General features: G+C 37.2%; 1 protein-coding gene and 2 long non-coding RNA genes across 10 annotated transcripts in view; 1 reads left to right on the top strand and 2 right to left on the bottom strand.

The window, feature by feature from the left end:
* Positions 1 to 8,464, bottom strand: part of LOC147644545 (uncharacterized) — a 17,804-nt gene extending 9,340 nt beyond the window's left edge. The window contains exons 1-3 of one of the 2 annotated variants that reach the window (XR_015270316.1): positions 8,248 to 8,385; positions 6,703 to 6,950; positions 6,022 to 6,639 (exon numbers count right to left, since the gene is read on the bottom strand). This is a non-coding gene — a long non-coding RNA (uncharacterized LOC147644545). Of the gene's footprint in view, positions 1 to 6,021; positions 6,640 to 6,702; positions 6,951 to 8,247 lie in introns of those variants that run through there. The other variant, XR_015270315.1, reaches the window with a different exon arrangement.
* anne (polyamine-transporting ATPase anne boleyn) lies at positions 8,440 to 23,199 on the top strand. Of its 7 annotated transcripts, none has more exons than XM_020954175.2 (10): positions 8,440 to 8,670; positions 8,946 to 10,294; positions 15,724 to 15,948; positions 16,709 to 16,778; positions 16,986 to 17,071; positions 17,129 to 17,490; positions 17,558 to 18,061; positions 19,645 to 19,845; positions 19,963 to 21,799; positions 22,233 to 23,199. In XM_020954175.2, the coding sequence occupies exons 2-10, from the start codon at positions 9,868 to 9,870 to the stop codon at positions 22,835 to 22,837; spliced, it is 4,317 nt and encodes a 1,438-aa protein (XP_020809834.2). In that variant the 5' UTR covers positions 8,440 to 8,670; positions 8,946 to 9,867; the 3' UTR covers positions 22,838 to 23,199. The 7 variants fall into 7 exon arrangements, with proteins under 7 accessions (XP_020809834.2, XP_020809836.2, XP_086682687.1 ...); XM_086826561.1 differs by lacking the exons at positions 8,440 to 8,670; positions 8,946 to 10,294 and adding exons at positions 14,813 to 14,930; positions 15,568 to 15,607; XM_086826563.1 differs by lacking the exons at positions 8,440 to 8,670; positions 8,946 to 10,294 and adding exons at positions 15,093 to 15,154; positions 15,568 to 15,607.
* LOC147644544 (uncharacterized) lies at positions 12,756 to 15,263 on the bottom strand. The gene is made up of 3 exons (XR_015270313.1): positions 14,757 to 15,263; positions 13,467 to 13,592; positions 12,756 to 13,392 (listed from the first exon to the last, which is right to left on the bottom strand). It is a non-coding gene; the product is annotated as an uncharacterized LOC147644544 (long non-coding RNA).

The following is a 23,199-nucleotide window of genomic DNA, read 5'->3' as shown; positions in this document are numbered from 1 at the left end:
GGTCACTGCCTGACTGCCGCGCATGCAGTCATGCTGGGCATCACCAACAACGGCAACTGAAGGAAATGTGATGAATCTGAGGCAACCGAAACCTTGGAGCATCTCATCTGTAAGTGCCCAGCCCTAGCGCAGGCAAGAGTAAAGCACTTAGGTGCCCCAGTACTGGCATCACTAGACCAGGTGAAAACAACATCCGGATAAATAAGGTCCATTATGGCCTATGATTGGCCCCCTTTAGGAGGGTCGTCCGGCTTAACCTAACCTTACCTATCCTAACTTGCATTATCCTCCAATGAAGCGGTTTTTGTTCAAGTTGGATGCATGCCTAATATACAACATGTGTCTAATCCTTTTGCAAGGATTTACTTTAAGAGGTTTGAAGCTGAGGTTAATTGGGGTTAGTATTGTTTTTTCAATATAATCAGGGTATTTCCTATACGCCTGAATTAATGAAAATATTTGAAATAGTGAAAGAGTCATAAGTTTTAAAAGAGCCAGTTGTTTACAAAAAATGTGTTTAGCAAAACAATATGATCACTAATTACAGATAGATTTTTTATGATAGTACTATACATTCTGTTCGTTTATCATGATCAGCAAAAAATAATCGTTAAAATATTAATATCAATGGTTGAAAAAAAAATCTAACTGAAGAAAAATAAAATAATAATTTGTAGTCCTTCTTTACATAACTGTAAGTAAAGAAATTCGGGCATGCAATTAGTAATAACTCAGTTTTCAAGCTTCTTTAGTTATTTTCTTGAAAGTTTATCCCTTGACTTTTAGACCTTTCGAAATTACTTGTTCAAGAATGTAGTCGCCTTTTTTTTTTTTGGTCGTTCCATCCGGCTAAAAATATCAGCTAAGTATCGCGATAAATCGCCATTATTTTCAACAATTCAGTCATTTAGTCCACTAATGAATTAATTTTAATATTGTTGGTTTGTAAAATGTCTGTTTATTACTATAGCTATTAAATTGTTTATAGTGTGTTTGTTATATGTACTTATTTTTATACCCTTGCAGGGTATTATAATTTCAGTCAGAAGTTTGCAACGCAGTGAAGGAGGCGCCTCCGAATATAAAAAGTATATATATTCTTGATCAGGATCAACAGCTGAATCGATCTAGCCATGTCCGTCTGTCCGTCTGTCCGTTTCTACGCAAACTAGTCTCTCAGTTTTTAAGCTATCTGAATGAAACTTTGCAGTTAGTCTTCTATATACTCTCACTCGTATATATGTAGGAACGGGCCGGATCGGACGACTATAGCTGCCATAGGAATAATCGGCAACTTTTTACCTGAAAAATTATAACATTTTTAGTTTTCTACAGAATTTGATCAAATTTGAGATATAGCCATTTCATATTATTCTTCAATATTGTGTAAAATTTTATGAAAATTGGACGACTATATCACATAGCTCCCATAGGAACGATCGAGAAATTAATTCAATTAAAAAGTATAACATTTTCGGTTTTCAACAGATATTCATAAAATTTGATACATAGAGATTTTAAAAGAAATAAAAGAAATTATTAAAATTAAAGATTATAACTTCTTCAGTTTTCACCAGATTTTCATCAAATATGAGATATAGCCATTTTATTTTAATCTACAATTTTGTGTAAAGTTATAAAAAAAAACCGGACTACTATATCACATAGCTGCCATAGGAACGATCAAAAAATTAATACAATTAAAAATTATAACGTTTTCAGTTTTCAGCAGATTTTCATTAATTTGAGATATAGCCATTTTATATCAGTCTTAAATTTTTTGTCAAATTTTATGAAAATCGGACGACTATATCACATAGGAGCAATAAAAACGATCGTTAGATGTGGAGCAAAAATGCAAATCTGTGAATGTAAAACTGAAAATATAATATGTTTAGGTGAATGAAATATATATATTATATATTAATATATATAATTTTTATTGTATGGCTTCCTAGTCATCGAAGTTCTATCTGCAAGGGTATATAAACTTCGGCATGCCGAAGTTAGCTTCCTTTCTTGTTATAATATTTTTTTAATGTGATTTTTTTTTTAAATATTGTTGGTTTCTGTTTTCGTGAGGAGCCCATTGTGCCGCCTCTGCTCAGGACCGAGCCTTCGCTGCCTATCGCTGCAAAGCGACCGGGAGCTCGGTTCTAAGTTAAGTTTTTAGTCTCATGTAAGCTGCGAATAAAAGCTGACGCTAAAATATACCACGACGCCCCGCCTATATTTTCAACTCTAACGGGTTAATTTTTAGCCTGCGACGTGTTAAATCTTTGGCCTCCAATAACGAATCTTTGCGGTCAGGATCGCCCCCTAAACATTTTGGTCCTTCGAGCCGGATTTCTTGCAGGATATCCTCCAAGTCACCAGCAGTTCAGGCATCTGTCCGCCAAGATAAGTACGAGTTTTTCTTCTCCGTCTATCCTCGCTGCCGATCTGCAACAGTGGGCCGAACACTCAATTTCGGTCGCACTCCCGCACTCATTCGTGTCAACTCCCAGTCCGAGTTTTCCTGACCCCAAGGCAGCTGAGGAACTCCAATTTCTATTCGCCTCCGTTTCTCAAAAACTTCCATCGGTGTCCGCTTGTGTGCGAACAGCCGGTGTGCAATTGTTTCGGGAGTTTACCTTGTTCGGCGAACAGTCCGCCACTGCCGCGATATTTTTTTGTCGTCTTTTGTGCCGTGCCCATATATGCCCATATTTTTGTTCGCGGAATTTAATACAGTCCACTTCTCGACGCTCCACTGTGCCCTGACACATTGTTTCTATTCACAACGATTCCAGGAACTAATCCAGATAATAAAATTTAAAAAAAATTGAAAGTGAACGAAACAATAGCAACAAAATCCAAACGTAAACGCAAGTGTTTTAATTGTTTTCAATTTCGCCGCCGAAGAGGCCGTGTTGTTGTTGTTGCCATTTCGATTCTTGGGACCCTCACATAGGCACCGCTTGCCGTCGGCATAACGTAGAGAGCTTTTCCTCGCGACCAAGTGCCGATCTTTTAAATCCAGGTTTTCGGCTCGGAACAATTCAACATTTGCGACTTGCAGTTGATGAGATTAACATTTGTTAGACAAGTACCTCCATAACCAACATCCAAATTCAATCCACACAGATGCGACTGCGCTTGTTCTGCTTATTTGTTTTTAGTATCCACATCGCCACCGCAGAGACCGTGCGTGTTGTTGTTGCCGCTTAATTTCTTGGCCATCATATAGGCACCGCTCGCCGTCGGTATAACTTAGCGAGTTTTTTCTCTACAACCAAGCCCGCGATTAAATCTCCCCATCTCAATAACTCACAATACATACATATCTAAGCTCAGTACCTCCATTCGGCTGCGTTTTTTTTGGCTCCATTCGTATCCTCCAGCCGTCAGTGAGCTCTAGTCCGCTTGTTCGTCATTCGCATTGCCTAAACCCGTATCCCGAGTTCCATATAAATTTCGTCCGTCATCTCCGTTTTTTTTGTCGATCCAGACAGTGCATTAGTGTGACTGTTCTCCCAATCCGCATCCAATCCAATCCCAATCCGCATCTCCGCGGGCGTCTCAACTGAAGCCAAGGGCTGCTGCCGCCATTCCAAGTGCAAAAAGCGACGAATCCGTCGATGCACTGTTTCTGTTTCCTCGCCTAGATGAACTCGGTCAGTTGTCAAAATGGCGCAAAATGCGATAGATGTCGCTCTTAAACGGTTTTTTGCCACAACAGACAGTGTCAGTGTGTGTATGAGAGCAGCTTTGAACTGCACTCGGAGTCCGACGACGGCTAGGCCACCTCGACAGTGCTGGAGTCAAAATACAGCTACTGCAATTCCGTTTATTTATTTATCACATGCCGCCTCTCAGTCTGCTCTGGCGGCTAGCAGTGTCCACCCGAAAATCGACGACTGTTGGTCAACAGCCAGTTAAAGATCCTCTTCAATATCCAGGCTGTGCCTCAGGAATGCGGAGTCGCGCTGAAGGATCTGCAGGGCACCATTAAGAGCTTACCGACAGCTTTAGAGATGTCCTCGATTCAAGTCGACTCTTGGAATTGCATCCTGGTGAATATGGGGTCCTCCAAGCTTCCCAACATAACACTTTAGCTGTGGGAGCAATCCATACACAACAAAGCGGAAATTCCAATATGGAGGGATTAAGATGCTTTTTTGACAGAGCGTCATTGCACCCACATCGACGACGTCAGACCTCGTGGTTCGGAGCTAGTTCGGCCAAGATCGGCGGGAATCACCCCGATCGCTTATGTCAACGTTTTCTTGAAATGGATGTGAATGGTCGATCCGACTACATCAAGAGGAAGCAGCTTTGCCTAAACTGTTTTGCACGAGGGCATCAGCAACGAGACTGTACGTGTGCCCACAGCTACTCCACCTGCCATAGCCGGCATCACACTCATCTACACCACGGTAACCCCTTCGCAACCGCTCCAAGTCCGTCGGCGTCAACGAGGCACAAACCCGCGCCCACTTCCAGAGGTTCGGGTAGCTCAGAAGAACACTCCGACGTAAAAGTGTGCTTCGCTTCCGGCTCGGGAGCCGTCCTATTGGGCACCGCCCTCATTAACGTTCAAATTCGGTCACCTGCCAGACCCGGGCTACAATTAAAGACTGCAGCATATGTAATTCCGCTGGCAATCTGCCCTCGTATCCGATTCCGCGAGACCTTCTACAAGGGCTTTGCGACGTCCCCCTGGCAGATCCCAAGTTCTTCGAGAGCTCCCAAATTGACGCAACTCCAAAACTTACATCTGCGGGTCGCTTCTCGGACAAGGGACTATTTTCGGATGGGTGCTGACAAGCCCTGTGTCTCCTGCCACTCACCGCAGTGTAAGTGCCTTTTCCACAGGAGTGGCTTGCGGCCACGACGAGTCGCTGGATCCGCTCCTCGCGAAATTCTGGAAGGTGGAGGAAGGCCCGACACGTATCGTCCCGGAAGCCGATGAGGTCTGCGAGCGCAATTTTGTCCAGACTATCCTGAGGGATGAGTGTCATACCTAGCACGATGACTCCGCGTCCACACACCGCCATCACACAAGAAGGCAGATGAACTCGAGGTATCTTATCTTACCGTTGCCGAGTCTGCAGGGGGATCCACCCACTACGAAAATGCCGTGTCAGCGAGGGTACTGTTGCAAAACGTGTGGCCAGGACCATCACACACTGCTTCACCTATCCGAGCGACCACTGTCTCGGGACGCCGTCGCCCCTTCTCGGCAATCTGTAGCCTTTCCTCAGACGGCCTCCGCCACTCCACGGTCGACCCCCGTCCGTACACCATCGTCCGTCGCTCAAAGCCAACCGTCCAGCATTGCCCAGGGGCGCCTGCAGAGCCGATGCTGTCAACGTTGCTGCAGCGACACAGCGTCAGCGCGTCTGACCGCGCTGGTACGGATTGCCATCGAAGCGCGCACCTTCGACACGGCCGCGCTCATCGCTACTGCGGGCTTCAAGACGGAAAGGAATTCCGTATCGACGTGGTGTTTAAGGTTGAGCCTCACGTGCTCATCCGCACTCCAATCTGGGAGCTAAGCGAGACGGTGCGGGCCGACTTCCGCGACATCACTCTGTTTCCATCTACCGGCGACCATCTGCGTGGTCCTAGGCGCGGATATGTATTCGAGAGTGATGCAGCCCGTCTTTCTGAAGATCCACAATGGACTGCCAGTGGCCCAAAGCACCGTCTTCGGTTGGGGCCCACTTCGTGAGGGGCCCACTGTGCCGCCTCTGTTCAGGAGTGGGCTTTCTGTCCCCGGCTTAAGTTAAGTTAAGTTTGTCGATCTCCCGCTCTCGTTTTAACGATGCAAAGCGACCGGGAGCTCGGTTCTAAGTTAAGTTTTTATTCTCATGTAAGCAGCGAATAAAAGCTGACCCTAAAATATACCACGACGCCCCGCCTATATTTTCAACACTGACGGGCTAATTTTTCGCCAGCGACGTGTTAAATCTTTGGCCTCCAATTCGGGCAGGATCGCCCCCCTAAGCAGTTTGTTAAATGTCTATTACATTCTTATAACTATTAAATTTTTTAACATTTTATTTATAGTTGTGTTTGTTAAATTTACTTGTTTTTATAATATTTTTCGGGCCAAAAGCTGTCCTAATGGGATTTTTCTCAGTCTCCGTCTTATATGGTCCGTGGTGATGTGTCTTGCCAGGGGGTTAGGGTGCTTTTGTAGCCTTGCTCGGTGTTTCAACGGTATTAACAGCTCTCGGTGGATGCCAGCGTTTCGGATGTACCATTCCGAGACGGTAATCCGCCCCAGGAATATAGCTTGCGACGCTTTAATCCTCAGCAAGTTTGTTTTGGACGCTGCTCAGTAAATGGGAAACCCGTAATTCCCATTAGGAGCAAGGATGGACAAGTAAATTCTTCTCTTAGTTTCTAAACTGAGCTTGCTCCTCGAGCCAGTGAGCCAACGTACTTGCTTTGCAGCTTCCTCAAGTTTGTCCCTGGTTTTCTTGATAAGCAAATGCAAATGTGAGCCGGGAATCGAGGACTAGCCCCAGGTAAGTGAACTCCTTGTGTTGCGGAAGAAGCTGGCCATGAAAGAAGGCTCCAGGGCTAGTTCCTCTCCTTAGCGCGTATGTGACCATTGCCCACATCCCACGACTAATAGCCACGTTCCACCTGTATGCACAGTTCCCAAACTTAATGAGTCCTGTAAGAGGAGCTGACTCCATCATGGACTACCTGTATTGTTCAACCCTTAGGAAGCTGCTGATTGCGTCATAAAGTTGAGGGTGCAGACTCTTGACCTCTGACATCAGGCCAGGCTGCCAGACTCTGTCAAACGACTGATGAATATCAAGATATCAAGGATATCATCGTGTAACTCTTTCGTTGAAAGCCGTCCAGAATGTATTGGTCCAATCGGTGCAGCTGTTCCGGGCTTCCAAGACGCCTTGGTTTTCGGGTCATCTAGTATCCAATCCAGCAGTCTTGATAGTAGAACGTAGATAGTGAAATCAATATATATATTGCGCGGTAACCAGTGTAATCAAAAAAAAATTGTCAAAATGTTCAAATGTTCTTGTAAATATTGTAATAATTTTTATTAATGTATGTATGTCCAGCTAAAAAGCTGGAGGCAAATAACCAGAGTCACCAACGCCGTCGACTTCCAATAACTGATTATTTTCGTATTTTAAATGCCTTTTGTGAATTACATTTTATAATATTTGCCTTGCCATAAATGCTCTTATTCCATCTTTCTTGCCGACTAGAAAAAAGCTGCATGCAAGAATGATAATGCCTTCTATCTTGGTTTTAAAAATATATATACAATTCATTATTTCGCTCCTTAAATCACAGCTGTTTAGTTCTTGATCCGGCAACGCTTTAAATTTTTCGTTAACAATATTTATCACAAGTTAGTACCCGCGCGAGAGCTAAGAAAATTTTTTTTCTTTTTTTCGGAGCCTTTTTTGAAAATTACAACTAAAAAAAACATGTGCCAAGACTTTATTTTAATTTTACAAAATTTGAAACTTATTGCTCTTGGTTTTAAGATCGGGCCCTTGTTCATATTCACTAACTGCATTCGCACGCGACAAACACTAATGTTACATTTGCAAGATACCATTTTAAGCTCTGATTTTATCGAAGCGTGATGAAAAATTTTAATACAATAATTTGTAATGAATTATGCATATATCCTCTTGCATTTTATACTGACTTTGCATCAAGACACAAACATGCCCTTTTTGTATACAAATAACATAAATTGCGTTTACGCGTGCTTGACATCGATTATTTCGAAATTTCTTTTTGAATCTTTTAATCGTGATCAATTCGATAAATTTTTGATGTAACCATGCTAAAAATACTCGCTTTTAAGAACTTTTAATTTTTTGGCCGCGGTGAAGCTTTCTGGAAAATTGTCCATATGGAGTTTTGCCGCTTGAAGAATATTTATCCCATGTTAGTACCAAGATATTCATTAAAAAGCAGAATTGACCACAAAAAATTAGAAGTACAGAGGCTAATATATTCGACGCTATTGAAGTGTAGATAATTTATACAAGTATTAAGAAAATTTTTAACTACACTTTCAAAACATAAGTTAGAAAAGTACTGATGTCTGTCAACAAATCTTTTCTAAGAAGAACATCGGTGTCAAGAAAAATACACAAAAAAGCTCGTTGAATTTTTTCTAATACATTAAAAAAAAGTCAAGTTTAATTTTATTACTTTATTTATGTGAAATGATTTGTTAAATCTTTTATAGGGACTTACTATTATAACAATATTATTGCTTCTAAAGCAGCCGCTCTATTTTGTTGATATTATACATTGTAGTAAAAATATAAAAGTACAGTACAAAAGTACAATATTCATAGGAACAACATTTAAACTATACTGCTTTCAGAGTAGTCTTTTCATGTGTATGTAAATGCAACACCGACTTCGGTAATTTGGAGACGGATATTTTATCAATCATCGATACTAACAAGAAAATCGGAAACCCGGAAAACATCGCTGTACTAAGTATAGGTTCTCGATGCATCGATGTTTTCATCATCACTATTAGGGAGCACATATATTCGATATCGATTTTCTAATTCAATTTATAACCAAACGCAATATTTTGCATGGATTCATACATATTTTCAATTAAAAGCTTCACATTCGTTGATTGTGTCTAACATTCGAAACCAGGTGGGTCTATGACTTGAGTAGTACGCTGCAGTTAATGTTTTTTTTAATGCTGTTTTGTATGTACATAGTATGTACGTATATATTTCCTTGAAAAAGTTTAATGTACAGAGTGAGTGGTATAAAGGTAAATGTATGTGAAAGTAGGATGTATACATGTAAAGATGTATAGATATAGATATGCCATGATTTGTCATTAAAAAAAAATTCTGAATTACGTCATGTAAACATGTGATTATATGTGAAAAGCTAACCAACTTCGTTTATTTTCGTTTCAGATTAAAAGAAGTAAAATAATCATTGGATTACATGCCCTTTGCATGGTCTCCGTTGCTAATATGACATGTAGCTCTACTTGTAGAGAAGTTAGTCGTAATATAAATGTATTATTGGAAGGTAAAAATCTCCAAAATAATACCAATTATAGACTGTTCTGCACAACGTGGCATTCAATTTCTAATTTATAAAACCTAAAAGGCAACAGCGGACTAAAATTATATATATAATTGAAAATATAACGAAACAAGTTTATATTCCACCGAATATCGAATATCGTAATGAATTTGGCGCAGCAACTGGAAAAAAGCAAGCTGTTCAAGTGGTGCTATTATAGTGTATTCACACTAACTGTCAACTACTTGACTTGCAGCAGCGACGGGATACTCCAACCGTCAAACGTGACGAGTCTGAGCTTGGCAATTTTACAAAAGGAGTATATCAAGCAGTTTTATTTTGAGAAGCGCGTGGGCAGCGGAGGAGGAGGAGTCTTTGGATGATGTTTGGGATGATTAAGAAGGAGGAGCTGGTGCAGTAGCAGTCCCTTAGCAGCAGAAGCAGCCAACAATCCAACACAGATTAATCATCAACTCTCCCCAGATTATTGTGGAAAGAGACAACGAAAGCAGCGCAAGAAAACGCGCTTTAAAATTGTGAATTTTGTCCATTGGAAGTATTTCATACTCTTCCATAAATTAAGTAAGCGAGACAGTGCTAAAATGAATCTTATGGAATTAGTTGGCGATCGTCTAAACTGCTTAATAGTAATAATATTTACGGAAGAGCAAGTGTTCAGCTGACACTACGGTTCAGTCAAAAAATTTTGGTCCGTCTTTAGGAAAAAATACCTAACAATGCTAGCTTCGTAGAAAGCGAAACTAATATTTTTTTTCCTAGTTTTGTATAATTATATTATTATAAAATATGATTACTAATGACGACTTATGTGTCACTGACATTGCCTCTACACGTAGTGAGGCATTGCAAATGAATTCAATACCGCCGAAAGTCGTCACTAAAAATGTGCAATTTGGAGACTTAGAAGACTTCGACACTGAACAAAATAGTCCTGAGCTCTCTGGAATAGCTACAAAAAACAAATTATTGAAGCTTAATTGGTGGCATTCATCATCAGCTCAAACGCGGGATGTGGGACACCAGAATAAGTTGGAAAATAATAATACTTTACTTAATGGACGTGTTAACAATACGCCAAAAACAAATCCAATAACATTATTAACTAACGATGAACATCATCACGATGCCTACAGTGAATCCAAAGTTGAAGAAATTTTAGACCAAAATGTCGAAGAATATGAATATTTAAAGGATTCGCACCGTCTTGTCGATGGTATGTACATTCTAGAGTACTTAGCCGTAATTTTCAATAATAACTACATATGAACATCACCGGCCGAGTCTGTCAGTCTCTCCGTCCATATCGGATTTTAAGCCTTATCATACGTGTATGTACATATGTATGTATGTATGTATATCGTATAATTGGCACAAAAAAATTTTGTTATTGTTTTATTTAAGTTCGTGCAGGAAATTTCGGTTAAAGGTACATAATTGGCACACTTTGATAACAAATTTGTATGTAAAAAGCTAATTTTATCACATTTCTTCTATTTTTATGTTTTTTGTAATTTAATTTATTTATGTTATTTTCACTACATTTAAGCTCAAATAGGTAGGATTATTTGTAATCTAAAGGAATCAATTTAAAATAGGTGAAATCATGGATTTTTTTTTATTAAGTGCATTACAATGTCATTGCAATAGTCAATATAAGTTATTTTTATTTGACCCAAAAGAATATTCGAAAGCAAAGGCTTTGAACACGACTTAGGGCTTGGAAAGAACTATTGTTCGAAAGAGCAAATCTGACACTGCTGCTCTCAAAAATAATGATTGAAACTTTTGATAAACCAACTCGAAACTAGGAAACTTGTTACAATAAGGCTAAATGAAACTTGGCTTTATACATAGGCAGAAGGAAACAGCTCCTGTCAAATGCAAATATTAACAAGAAAGGAAGCTAACTTCGGCACGCAGAAGTTTATATACCCTTGCAGATAGAACTTCGATGACTAGGAATCCATATAATATAAATTATATATATTTGTGTTAAAAAACAATGAAGTAATACCTGCTTTCATTTCATTCACCTATACATATTATATTTGCAGTTTTACAGTCACAGATTTGCATTTTTCCTCTAAATCAAACGATCGTTTGTATGGCACCTATAAGATATAGTCGTCCGATTTTCATGAAATTTAACACAAAATTTAAGACTAATATCAAATGGCTATACCTTAAATTTGATAAAAATCAGCTGAAAACTGAAAAAGTTATCATTTTTGATTGTATTAATTTCTCGAGCGTTCCTATGGGAGCTATATGATATAGTTGTCCGATTTTCATAAAATTTTACACAATATTATAGAATAATATGAAATGGCTATATCTCAAATTTGATTAAATTCTGTTGAAAACTAAAAATGTTATAATTTGTTTTGTAAAAATTTGCCGATCATTCCTATGGCAGCTATATGATATAGTCGTCCGATCCGGCCCAGCCAGGACCAGTTTGCGTAGAAACGGACAGACGGACAGAAGGACAGATGGACAGACGGACATGGCTAGATCGACTCGGCTGTTGATTCTGATCAAGAAAATATATACTTTATATGGTTGGAGGTTCCTCCTTCACTGCGTTGCAAACTTCTGACTGAAATTATAATACCCTGCAAGGGTATAAAAAGCCTTAGTTGTTTTTGTAAAGACCCATACTGAGAAAGTGACTTCATTTTGGAAAAAGAAAGGACGCTAACTTCGGCACGCTGAAGTTTATATACCTTACAGATAGAACTTGGATCACTAGGAATTAATACAATATAATTTATCCATATTTATGTTAAAAAATATCAAAATAATGTCTGTTTTCATTTCGTTCACCTACACATATTATATGTACAGTTTTATATTCATCGTTTGTATGACGGCTATATTATAAAGTCGTTCGATTTTGTCAAAAAATGAACACAGCCATTTTATAATTACACAAAATGTCTATATCCTTAATTACTTGAAAATCTGTATAATTGTATTGTATTGTATTAATTTCTCGATCGTTCCTATGGCAGCTATATGAAATAGTAGTCCGATCCGGCCCGTTCCGACATATGTATTTATGTATGTATATACGAGTGAGAGTATATAGAAGACTAACTACAAAGTTCCATGGAGATAACTTTAAAACTGAGAGAATAGTTTTTTTAAAAAGGGACAGACGGTCATGGCTAGGTCGACTTGGCTGTTGATTCTGATCAAAAATATATATGGTCGGAGATGACTCCTTCACTGCGTTGCAAATTTCTGACTGAAATTATCGTTGGAACTTGTAACTTATTAATATTCATTGCAAATGTCAAGCGAATTGGAAATTGCATACATCTGAATGGAAGGGGTGAGTCTGAAGGGTCATTGGAGTTCGCGGCAGGAGAACAACTTCACCTTCAAATTTACCGTTCAATATTGTTGCAAAGGTTAGGTGCATTTAAATTCCGAAGCAGAACGATAGATGAACCAATTTTCAATTGCAAGCTATGTGGTGGCATTCCTGGTAAATCTATTAAATGCAAATGTTCAACAGGATAGTTGACTGCTTCGTCATGATCGGTAGCGGTGTACCAAGTGTAACAATGACTGTTGATTTGATTTTGAAGTTAATAGCGTCAACATCGGTATTTTTGCAGCTAAAATAGCTCGTTCTAGAAGCAAAATATAATTAATAAGCTTGTAAATTAAATATACATATAAATATGCTTTAATATTAATATTAAATCAAACCATCTTCCGTTTTGAACATGTTGCATAATTATCTATGCCTATTATGCAATGATATTGAGCAATTGCTCGGAGAATGATAGTGCCAATGGATTGTTATGAGTGGCATATTCAAAAACATAACGTAAATATCTTCAATCTTTATGAGCGCCTCGTTATACATTTCCTGCTAAAAATCGATATTAGGATCTTTATCAGCGATCCGAATGCGATGCGGAATGTCGTTGCTCATGGAATCTTTATATTTGTCCCAGAGGACAGAAGCTTGAGATGGAAGACATGTCGTCAATATGGCAAATAATTGGTGAATTTGATGAGAAGAGGAACCTAATGCTACATCGGCAAGTAATGTAATGTAATGCAAATGTAATTCGCAACACACATTATGATATGTGTAGTTCATAATGCCATTCACTGTTCGCAAGTATTGGAAGGGTCCAGTGGGTCCAGAGACATTAACTAACTATAACCGCAAGAAACATTCGCGTTGCTTTGGATGGACTGTATTTATGTATTTCCCGTTAATTGCCGTTTTATCCTTCAACCAGAAAACGTCGCTTTCGTGGTCCCCACTTTTTTGACTGCTTATTCCATCTAAAATATCGTGGCACATCAGTATACACTAATGTCTTTGCGAATTGACCAGGAATACCTTGACGGTTACATACTTGGAAAAACTCAGTTTAAGTGGTTTTCGATGCACGTTGTAGAGCAGTCTCTTCCGTCAAATAAACACGCTGTCAATTTCCAAGATGCACTGCCAAATGTATAAGAGCAGGGTCTCTTTCGAGTATCTGAAAACCAAAGATACGCCAAACAGATCAATCGGCCCATTTGATACCGTGTTATGTAATCGTTTTCGTTAACATTTTCAACACCGGTCTGATTTGCGAGCTGAGATGTATATAAAGAAAGATAGATTTAACTTTTAACAATATATTGTTTATTTATACATACATATAAGGAGAGTAAGAGAGGACTGAAATCGCGAAATTCCCTGGAAAATCTTCAGCGACGTAGCCTTCCGAAGGCTTTTACTACTAGAGAAGAGAGAAAAATTCGTAAAGAAAACAGGAAAAACCAACATTTATCAGCCCCCAAAATTAACATCGCTTTTGCCACATTTCTTGGAGCAAATGTATACACCGAAACTGTCCGCAGAGTGCTCAGAAGCAATGATCTACAACATACATGGGCACGAAAAATAACTGACTGGGCCTGAAAACAAATTTTAAGAATAACCAGAGTCGTAGCAGCTCAAATGACTTGCAAGTTTTCATTTTTTGTTGAGCAAGCAAACAGCTGACTTGCAGAGTTTTTAACAAAATTGTAGAATAATGTAAAATGGGTATATCCCAAACTTGATGAATATGTGTTAAAAACTGGAAAAGTGATATTTTTCTAAAAAATTTTTGATCCGATCCATTCTGTTTCGACATATATACATACGAGTGAGAGTATATAGAAGACTAACTGCAAAGTTTTATTCAGATAGCTATAAAACTGAGAGACTAGTTTTTCGTATAAACAGACAGACGGACCTGGCTAGATTGCTGATCAAGAATATATATACTTTATATGGTCGGAGATTAATCCTTCACTGACAATATCATATAGCTGCCATAGAAATAATCGGTAAATTTTCCCAAGAAAAAGAATTAGAAATTTTTTTTAATTTTTTTTTTTTTTCAAATTTGGGATATAGCCATTTTATCGCAAACTTAGCAAAAAAAAAAAAGCCACACTGCCTTTTCAGTAATTCAGTCGATATATTCAGCGGTTTCGGGTAGCTGAACGACTGAAAATATCGTCTAAGCAGTTTCTATACCATAACTATTATAGTCTCATCTAGAGTATTAAAAAGTGTTGCCATGTTTATTCACAAATAAATACATACATATGTAAAATTGTTGTGTCAAAGTTTTTTCGGTGTGATCAACGGCGTTTTGTACACTTACCCAAACGTACACAAATATTAACATGTATGTATGTACATATGAATGTACATATACATATGCATGTTTTAGTTTATTAATTGATAAATACGATTGCTTTGTTATTGTCGACGTTGTGTGTATATAAAGCGCGATTAATTTTTATTAAAATGTTTATTGTTCCTTTGAATTGTTGTGGTTAATATACATATTATCATATTTTGACTTGGAAAAGAAATTTTGTTTTAAAATACTAATAAAATATTTAAATGGTCGGCAGTCCCTCTTCTCCATACATGTTACATACATATGCATATATGTATACATATGTATATATGTACATACATAAATACGTATACATAAGAAGAAATAAAAAAAATTATAAGCAATACACAAGTGTCTTGGCAAATAATAACAAGTGTGTGCGTTAGCGCTCGCTCTATACTCTTATCATTCCGTTTTTATCTATTGATGTTGCCTTTTTGATTAAACGCTTTGCTGTAGCTCACTTTAGCTCGTTGCGAACTGTTCGCTGATCGGTTCTTTAAGGCGCCTTAATTAGTCGACTTTGTATATACATATGTTTTATTTGTATTACCTTTGTTTGTATTACATAGACTTATTCACTTATTTTCCATAAAAAATAAACCCATTTGATTGTAATACCCTTTTTAAAGTAGTCCCGTGTAACATAACCTTGCCGTTAAACAGTAACAGTAATAAATACATACATACATATGCACATATATATATACATATGCCATCCATGTTCTGTGTATATTTTTTAAAATCAAAGATCGTTGGATTTCTTTGTAAAAATTTGCTTTTTTGGTAGCGAGGCAGGTGTACCATGATTAACAGAAACACGTTGAAAGGTATTCAATTCTTCAGACAAATGCAAAAAGTTGAAATGTTCAAGAAAAGATTTTATGTATAAAAAATACCTAAACTTTACAGAAGCTAACTTTTTTAATTTAATTAATATTTTTAGCTTCTGAACCATGTACAACCGGCGGAATTTTAAATCCAGGTCAGGAGGACCAAATGCAAATTTCAGGTTACCGGCGCTCTCGAATACGAACCACTTTGTGCTGGATATGTATATTTTTAACCGCTGGTATCTTGCGTCTCGTGTTGCATTGGTGGCGTCATTTGTACTTATTTGCCACTTGCTCCCAGTGTTCCTTAGAGGAAGCGGAACAGGTGTTGATAAAAGGTATGAAAAAAACAAACAAAGCTACACATGAGGGAAATGCACCATTGCAGATTTTCGTTTTGCTATATTAAAATCCCTTTTCTTTAATATTTAAATCAGCTAATTTAAAAAGCTATAACAATTCGATGTTTTTCTAAATACGTTGTATTCTTAATCATCATAAGCAGCCGAGTCTATCTAGCCATGTCCGTCGATTCGTTTCTTCGCAAACTAGTCTCTCAGTTTTTAAGCTACTCTCACTCGTATATAAGTCGGAACAAGCCGGATGGACCAAAAGATCATATAGATGCCATAGGAACGAGTGGAAATTTAATTCCATAATTTGAAATTAATAAACTTAAAAATTAAAACTTTCAGTTTTCAAAAGACTTTATTCAAATTTAAGATATATCCCTTTTTTTTATTATTGTAGAATTGTATTAATTTCTATTAATCGAATGTGTTACCTGCAAGGGTATATAAACATCGTTGTGTTAAGGTTTGCTTCCTTTCTTGCTTAACTTTTTTTTAAACAAGTTATTAAGTAACTTTCTAGGAATATGCAAGAAAATGGTGACACTGGGAGTGGCTGGGGGTCAGAAGTATCGCTATCGCATAAATTATGATATTTTGAATATTGAACAAAAAACATGGCCAAATTTCATTAACTTATTGGTAAACATATTCGTTCTATAAAAAAAATTGAAAGAAACGGTCGAAATTGTCTTGTAGAGTGGTAATAAAACAATAATATATCCTTTTTCATTTGTTTTCCCTCCAGAGGACTATCAAGGCAAACACAAACTTTATCATGTGAAGCGTATTCAGGTTTTGAACGGACACAATCTCAGGTAAGTTAATAATTTAACGTTTCACAGATTACGAAGAAAAATATTTTGACTCGGCTATGAGCATTGCTAATAATGTATTCTAAAGTATTATGACCTTTGAACATTGTAATTTTTTTTACTAGTTGAGGTTAAATGAACCTGTTTGCCTGTTTTATTACTGTTGTCGTTAAGTATAAATAAAACTCAGTTTGTCTCTTTTTTTAACAGAAACTTATTGCCCAAAGAAAACAACCGCATGGATTTGGAAAATTCCCTGGACCTTTCTGTCCATTTCACTTCAGCGCAGTTTAAAAGTATGGCACATTAATTAATAATGTGAATTGTATAATATATGTAAATTACGATTTTAGGATGTTCAACCCTTCGAATATTTCGATGTAAACAATTGGTTTACGCTTGGGATATTTCCCAAAATTCTTTTCGCCGGATTAATGGCTTGGACTTGAATATTTCCTGCTCGTATTATCATCAACAAAGAGGATTACATTTGGATGAACAGCTCTCGCGACGTATTGTATTTGGCGATAATGCTATAACTGTACCGCTACGCGATGCCAAGACTTTGCTGTTCCTGGAAGTTTTAAATCCATTTTATGTTTTTCAAATATTCTCAGTGATCTTATGGTTTACATATGATTACTATTATTACGCTTGCGTTATACTATTAATGTCCATGTTTGGCATAACTGTTTCCGTTTTGCAAACTAAAAAGGTAAATGTTATATATATGCTTATTATATATAATGAAGATTATAAATAATGACTTTTCCATCACTCAGAATCAAGACGTACTGATCAAAACTGTTTACAATACTGGCAACGCTTGGGTTGTGGACCCGCACGGTTCATCCAAGGCAGTGCCAACGGAATCGTTAGTACCCGGAGATATTATTGAAATACCATCCTCTGGATGTACAATGCAATGCGATGCCGTATTGTTGTCTGGAAATTGCATACTCGATGAATCAATGCTTACTGGCGAAAGTGTGCCGGTAACTAAAACTCCATTGCCCTCAAAACGTGATGTTATATATGACAAAAAGGAACATGCGCGACATACGCTCTTTTGTGGGACTAAAGTTATTCAAACACGGTATATTGGATCAAAAAAAGTATTGGCTTTTGTTATAAATACTGGAAATATAACGGCCAAAGGAGAGCTAATTAGATCTATTTTATATCCGCCGCCTGTGGATTATAAATTCGAGCAGGATTCGTACAAGTTTATACAGTTTCTAGCCGTAATCGCTTGCATTGGATTTATTTATACGCTCGTGACCAAAGTAAGTAACTCAATTTAGTGTTTTGCCGTCGTAGATAATCTGTGCATATACTGACAGTAGCCTTACAGATTACAACAACCTTTTCATACCAAATACAATATAAATTATACATGTTTATTTTCAAATCCAACTATTATAAAATTCTCATATACATATGTATTATATTTCCATTTTAACATCTCTACATTTACCGATTGCTCCTATGGTAGATATATGATATAGTCGTCCGATGTTCATTAAAAACAAGAATTCTAAAACAATAAATGTAGTTATGCCTCGAAGTAGATAAACATATTTGGAAAAACAAAGTTGAATATCCGATCGTTGTTATAACAGCTTGTGACATAGTCATCCAATTCATCCCGGTCCGACTGTAAAGTTTCATTCATTCATTTAAAACTAACTAAAACATTTCATTTAAAACTAAGGTACTAAGTTTCATATAAGTCTTTCCAAATTAAAATCTTTAATACTAACACACTTAGTAAATCAATTTCAATTTCAATTGACGCCGGTAGTCAATTTCCTCGTATTCTGTCCTATATATTTCATCGCGCCTACTAACACCTAACCCAAACAGGCACGTGCCTGGTGTCATACGGGCCACTTGAACATACTGACCGTAGTGCATCAACGTTCAATTGACGAACACTGCTAGCTCTACTGTGCTGTTAATGCTGATCAATAATCAATCAAGAATAGGGAGAATTGTCTAAAGAGGAAATTCCCGTTCATCTGCTGATCGGAAAAAATAATGTCAGCTCTTCTCTATAGCCACACACCATTATTTCCCTTTCTCGACTATAAGGTATAGTGTGTTCTAGGTGTTCTACATTTCTGATATTACGCTGAGCAGTTAAAAGGCTTGTTTTTAGTCCAGCCAATTAGTCTTTGCGGCAGATTTATTCAAATTCGAAGCAATTCTTACAATTTAGCTAATCGCTAAAACATATAGTAACTTTTTTCCTTTTCAATTTTTTTCCAAATGCCCTTGGATTTATCTGTTTGGCAATATTTCGATTGGACAGTATAAAACAGGACAGAATAAAAAGAACAATATTTTTTGACGTTCTAATAAACTCAAAACAGCACCAATTTTTATACCTTTTCAGGGTATTTCATTCAGACAACGCAGTGAGTCACCTCCGGCCAAATGAAGTATATGTATTCTTGATCAGTATCAACATATGTATATACTCTCACTCGTATACATGTCGGAATGGGCCAGTTAGGATGACTATATCATATATCATCACGCTTCGCTAAATCAAAATCAGTTTTTGTCGCGTGCGAAATTTATTACATTTTAGTGAATATCTTGGAAACGAACAAGGGCCCAAAATCGATCGACCAATTATAGTGCTAAACGTAAAATATATAGGTGAATGAAATGATAACTGGCATTCCTTAATTAGTTTTTAACATAAATATAATTCCTAGTGATCGAAGTGCTATCTGCAAGGGTATATAACCTTCGGCGTGCCGTGGTTAGCTTCCTTTCTTGTTTTTCTTATAATTTATTTTATATTACTAACACAATTTAAAGAAATACTTATTAAACAAATTTTTTAATACATTTTCAGATATTACGTGGCACAGATCCTGTTAAAATAGCTGTTGAATCTTTGGATTTGATCACCATTGTTGTTCCTCCAGCCCTCCCAGCAGCTATGACGGTTGGACGTTTCTATGCACAGAAACGTTTAAAGGTTAGCGAAATATTTTGCATATCGCCACGATCGATCAATGTGGCTGGAAGCATCAATTGCTGTTGCTTTGACAAGGTTAGTAATCTAGTTTAGTCATCATTTTGTATCTAAACCAAACGAAATACAGGAGATATTCCATCTCTGTATTTTCATTAACACATTTTTTATCTTTATATTATGTATTACTTATAGACCGGAACACTAACCGAAGATGGCCTAGATATGTGGGGCGTTTTACCAAAATCATCAACCAATCAATTTCAAATTCCACTAAAGAACATCGAACGATTGCCTTACGATCATTTTCTTTTTGGAATGGTCACTTGTCATTCGATTACCGTAATGAACGGCACTATGATGGGAGATCCGTTAGACTTAAAGATGTTCCAGTCCACGGGTTGGACTCTAGAAGATTCAAGCAATATACCAGATAATGAGAAATACGGTTTGCTTTATCCAACCATTTTAAGGCAACCAAGAATAGTAAACGATAACGAAACCGATAATGATAAAAACATTACCAAAGAAATTAAGCGACAATCTTCGGTTGATGATCTATTGGCCTCCGTTGGAATTTCCCATACTCAACGAACCTTTGATCATGGAATCGTACGGGAATTTCCCTTCACCTCCAGTTTACAACGAATGTCGGTACTTACCCGCTGTCTTAGCTCACAAGTTTTTAATGTTTATTGCAAAGGTTCACCAGAGATGCTACAGAAATTGTGTATACCTCAGAGTCTGCCTGAAGACTATACGCAACAACTATCGACTTTTGCCAAAAAAGGTTATCGAATTATTGCAATTGCCTTTAAGGCTTTATCACCTAAAATGAATTATACGAAAGTTCAGAGACTAGCCCGGGAGGACGTTGAATCGAATTTAATATTTTTGGGTTTCGTAATACTCGAGAATCGCCTGAAACCGGATACTGCGCCAGTTATTAATGCATTAAATGCCGCAAAGATACGCACTATAATGATTACGGGTGATAATATTTTAACGGCGATCAGTGTAGCTCGGGATTGTGGGATTGTAACGACTTCGCAAGCTGTTATAACAGTTCACGCTGATGCAGTGGGCCACACTAATAATGTTAATCCAGCAGAAACTGCGAGAGCTGGTTCCTCTAAACATACTAATAATTCCAATGAAGGTCTGCATCAGCAATTTAGGCTGCAGTATACCTTGGATCTGGGAAGTAAAATATCACCATCGCATGTGGAATGTAATGGAAAACTGACCATGAATTTATCATCTTATTCATTAGCCAAGAATGATGATAACGATGGTACATCGAGCACAATCACTGTCCTTCCCACGAGTGAAAGTTTGGCCAGTGTTAAAACCACAGAAACCTGGACACATAACGATGTAACAGATGTGGAAGTGGGTATAAAACTTCAGGATGATAATAGCTGGAGGAAGCAATATGTTTTCGCCATGGATGGCAAAACTTGGCAAATTATAAAAGAGCATTTTCCAGAAAAATTGCAGATGATATTAACTCGTGGATCTATCTATGCCAGAATGTCACCGGATCAAAAGCAGGCGTTAATAATGGAGCTTCAGAATTTGGATTACTGTGTGGCCATGTGCGGTGACGGAGCCAATGATTGTGGTGCTCTTAAGGTTGCTCATGCTGGCATCTCCCTTAGTGAAACGGAATCTTCGATAGCATCACCATTTACCTCACGAAGTCCAACAATTGCTTCTGTCATAAATGTGATTAAAGAAGGACGAGCGGCGCTGGTCACATCTTTTGGCATTTTTAAATATATGGCCGCTTATTCGCTTGTTCAATTTATTTCCGTTATGATTCTCTATTCAATCGATTCGAATCTAACGGATAAACAGTATCTTTATGTGGATCTCGGCTTGATATCCATATTTGCCTTCTTTTTTGGCAAAACGGAATCATTTGATGGTAATTTGGCTAAGCAGGTCCCTCTGAATTCCTTGATATCTTCAACTCCATTGGCTTCCCTCTTGCTGCATCTAACTGTGGTAACCGGATTTCAGGTAACGGGTAAGCATTATACAATATTAATGTTTTAAAAAAAAATTAATGCAGTCCTTAAAATAACGCATATCATAACTGATCGCTTGGGAAATGGGAATGTAAATGTACAAAATACAAAATACTCTGAGTCGGTTTTATAACATTTATTTAATACGCCAGATAAACTTAAAAAAAATCTATTTTAAAATTTTACTTCATTTATTTAATGTATCTAACTATATTCAAGTAAATACTTTGAAAACGTTCTGATATGGTATACGCATATTTGAAACGACGTGTCAGAAGCAGCGAAGTCGATTTGTACATACATATATGTAAATATACAAACATTTGGCTATAGTTTCGATTTACTATCGCCTTTTGGTGTAATGGGTTCTCTTTTTCTTTAACTTTAATCGAATTTTATTTAATAATCAATTAAATTTCATTCTCTTTTCAGGGTGGTTCCACTTGCATCTTCAGCCCTGGTTCGAACCCTTTCAGCCCCAGTCGGATGAAGAGCATTTGGGATGTTATGAAAACTATACCATGTTTTGCATTTCCAGTTTCCAATATATAATCCTTGCCTTTGTTTTCTCAAAAGGTGCACCGTATCGTAAACCACTATGGTCAAACTACCCACTATGTTTTGCATTTATTATAAATTTATGTGTAATTATCTATTTAACTGTTTATCCGAGCCAATGGATAGCCGATTTTTTTCAACTAGTCGTACCTCCGGTAATGAGTTTTCGTTATGTGATGTTATTATATGGCTTGGCAGCTTTTATATGTCATGTTTTTGTGGAGACTTTTCTCGTTGAATATTTGGTGTTTAAAAAGTATCAAGTGAAGCGTGATCAGAACTGGATAACATCCAAACAAAAGTACATGAGACTTGAGTATGATGTATTGAATAATGTTAATTGGCCGCCAATAAATGAGGTTTACGAGCAGCCCAATGATATAATTGAATGGGAAGACGAACAACAGCACTACGTTAATTTGGGAGCCGAGCAAAGCAATGATCCGCCGCAAAATTGCAAGTTTCCAGGATTTTTTTAGGCATCGTCAACTAAATAATACGTAGGTTAATGTGGAAAACAGTTCATTTTGAAGAAGAATTCAACGTATTATTATTAGCTGTATGATTTTTAGAGTAAGCTTCTGCCATTGTAATCAAGAATATTTTGTACTTAAATATGCTAGTGTTTAAAATTTATTTTGTTAAGTGTTACTTAAAGGCAGGTAATTATTGAGGTAAATACGAAATGGCTTAAATGTAATATTGGTAAAATCAGTTTGGATGTATGAATACCAACAAAATAAATTAAAGTTGTTTTTATTCATATTAATATTAGTTTTAATTATTTAACTTTAAGAAGTAGGGATTTTTCTTGTTAAATAAAATAAATGCACACAAATAA

Source organism: Drosophila serrata, unplaced genomic scaffold (genome assembly GCF_035046125.1).
Source record: "Drosophila serrata isolate PLE 108 unplaced genomic scaffold, ASM3504612v1 contig_160, whole genome shotgun sequence".
Lineage (NCBI taxonomy): Eukaryota > Metazoa > Arthropoda > Insecta > Diptera > Drosophilidae > Drosophila > Drosophila serrata.
The sequence above is the reverse complement of the archived record's forward strand: the minus strand, read 5'-3'. Positions and strand labels throughout refer to the sequence as shown.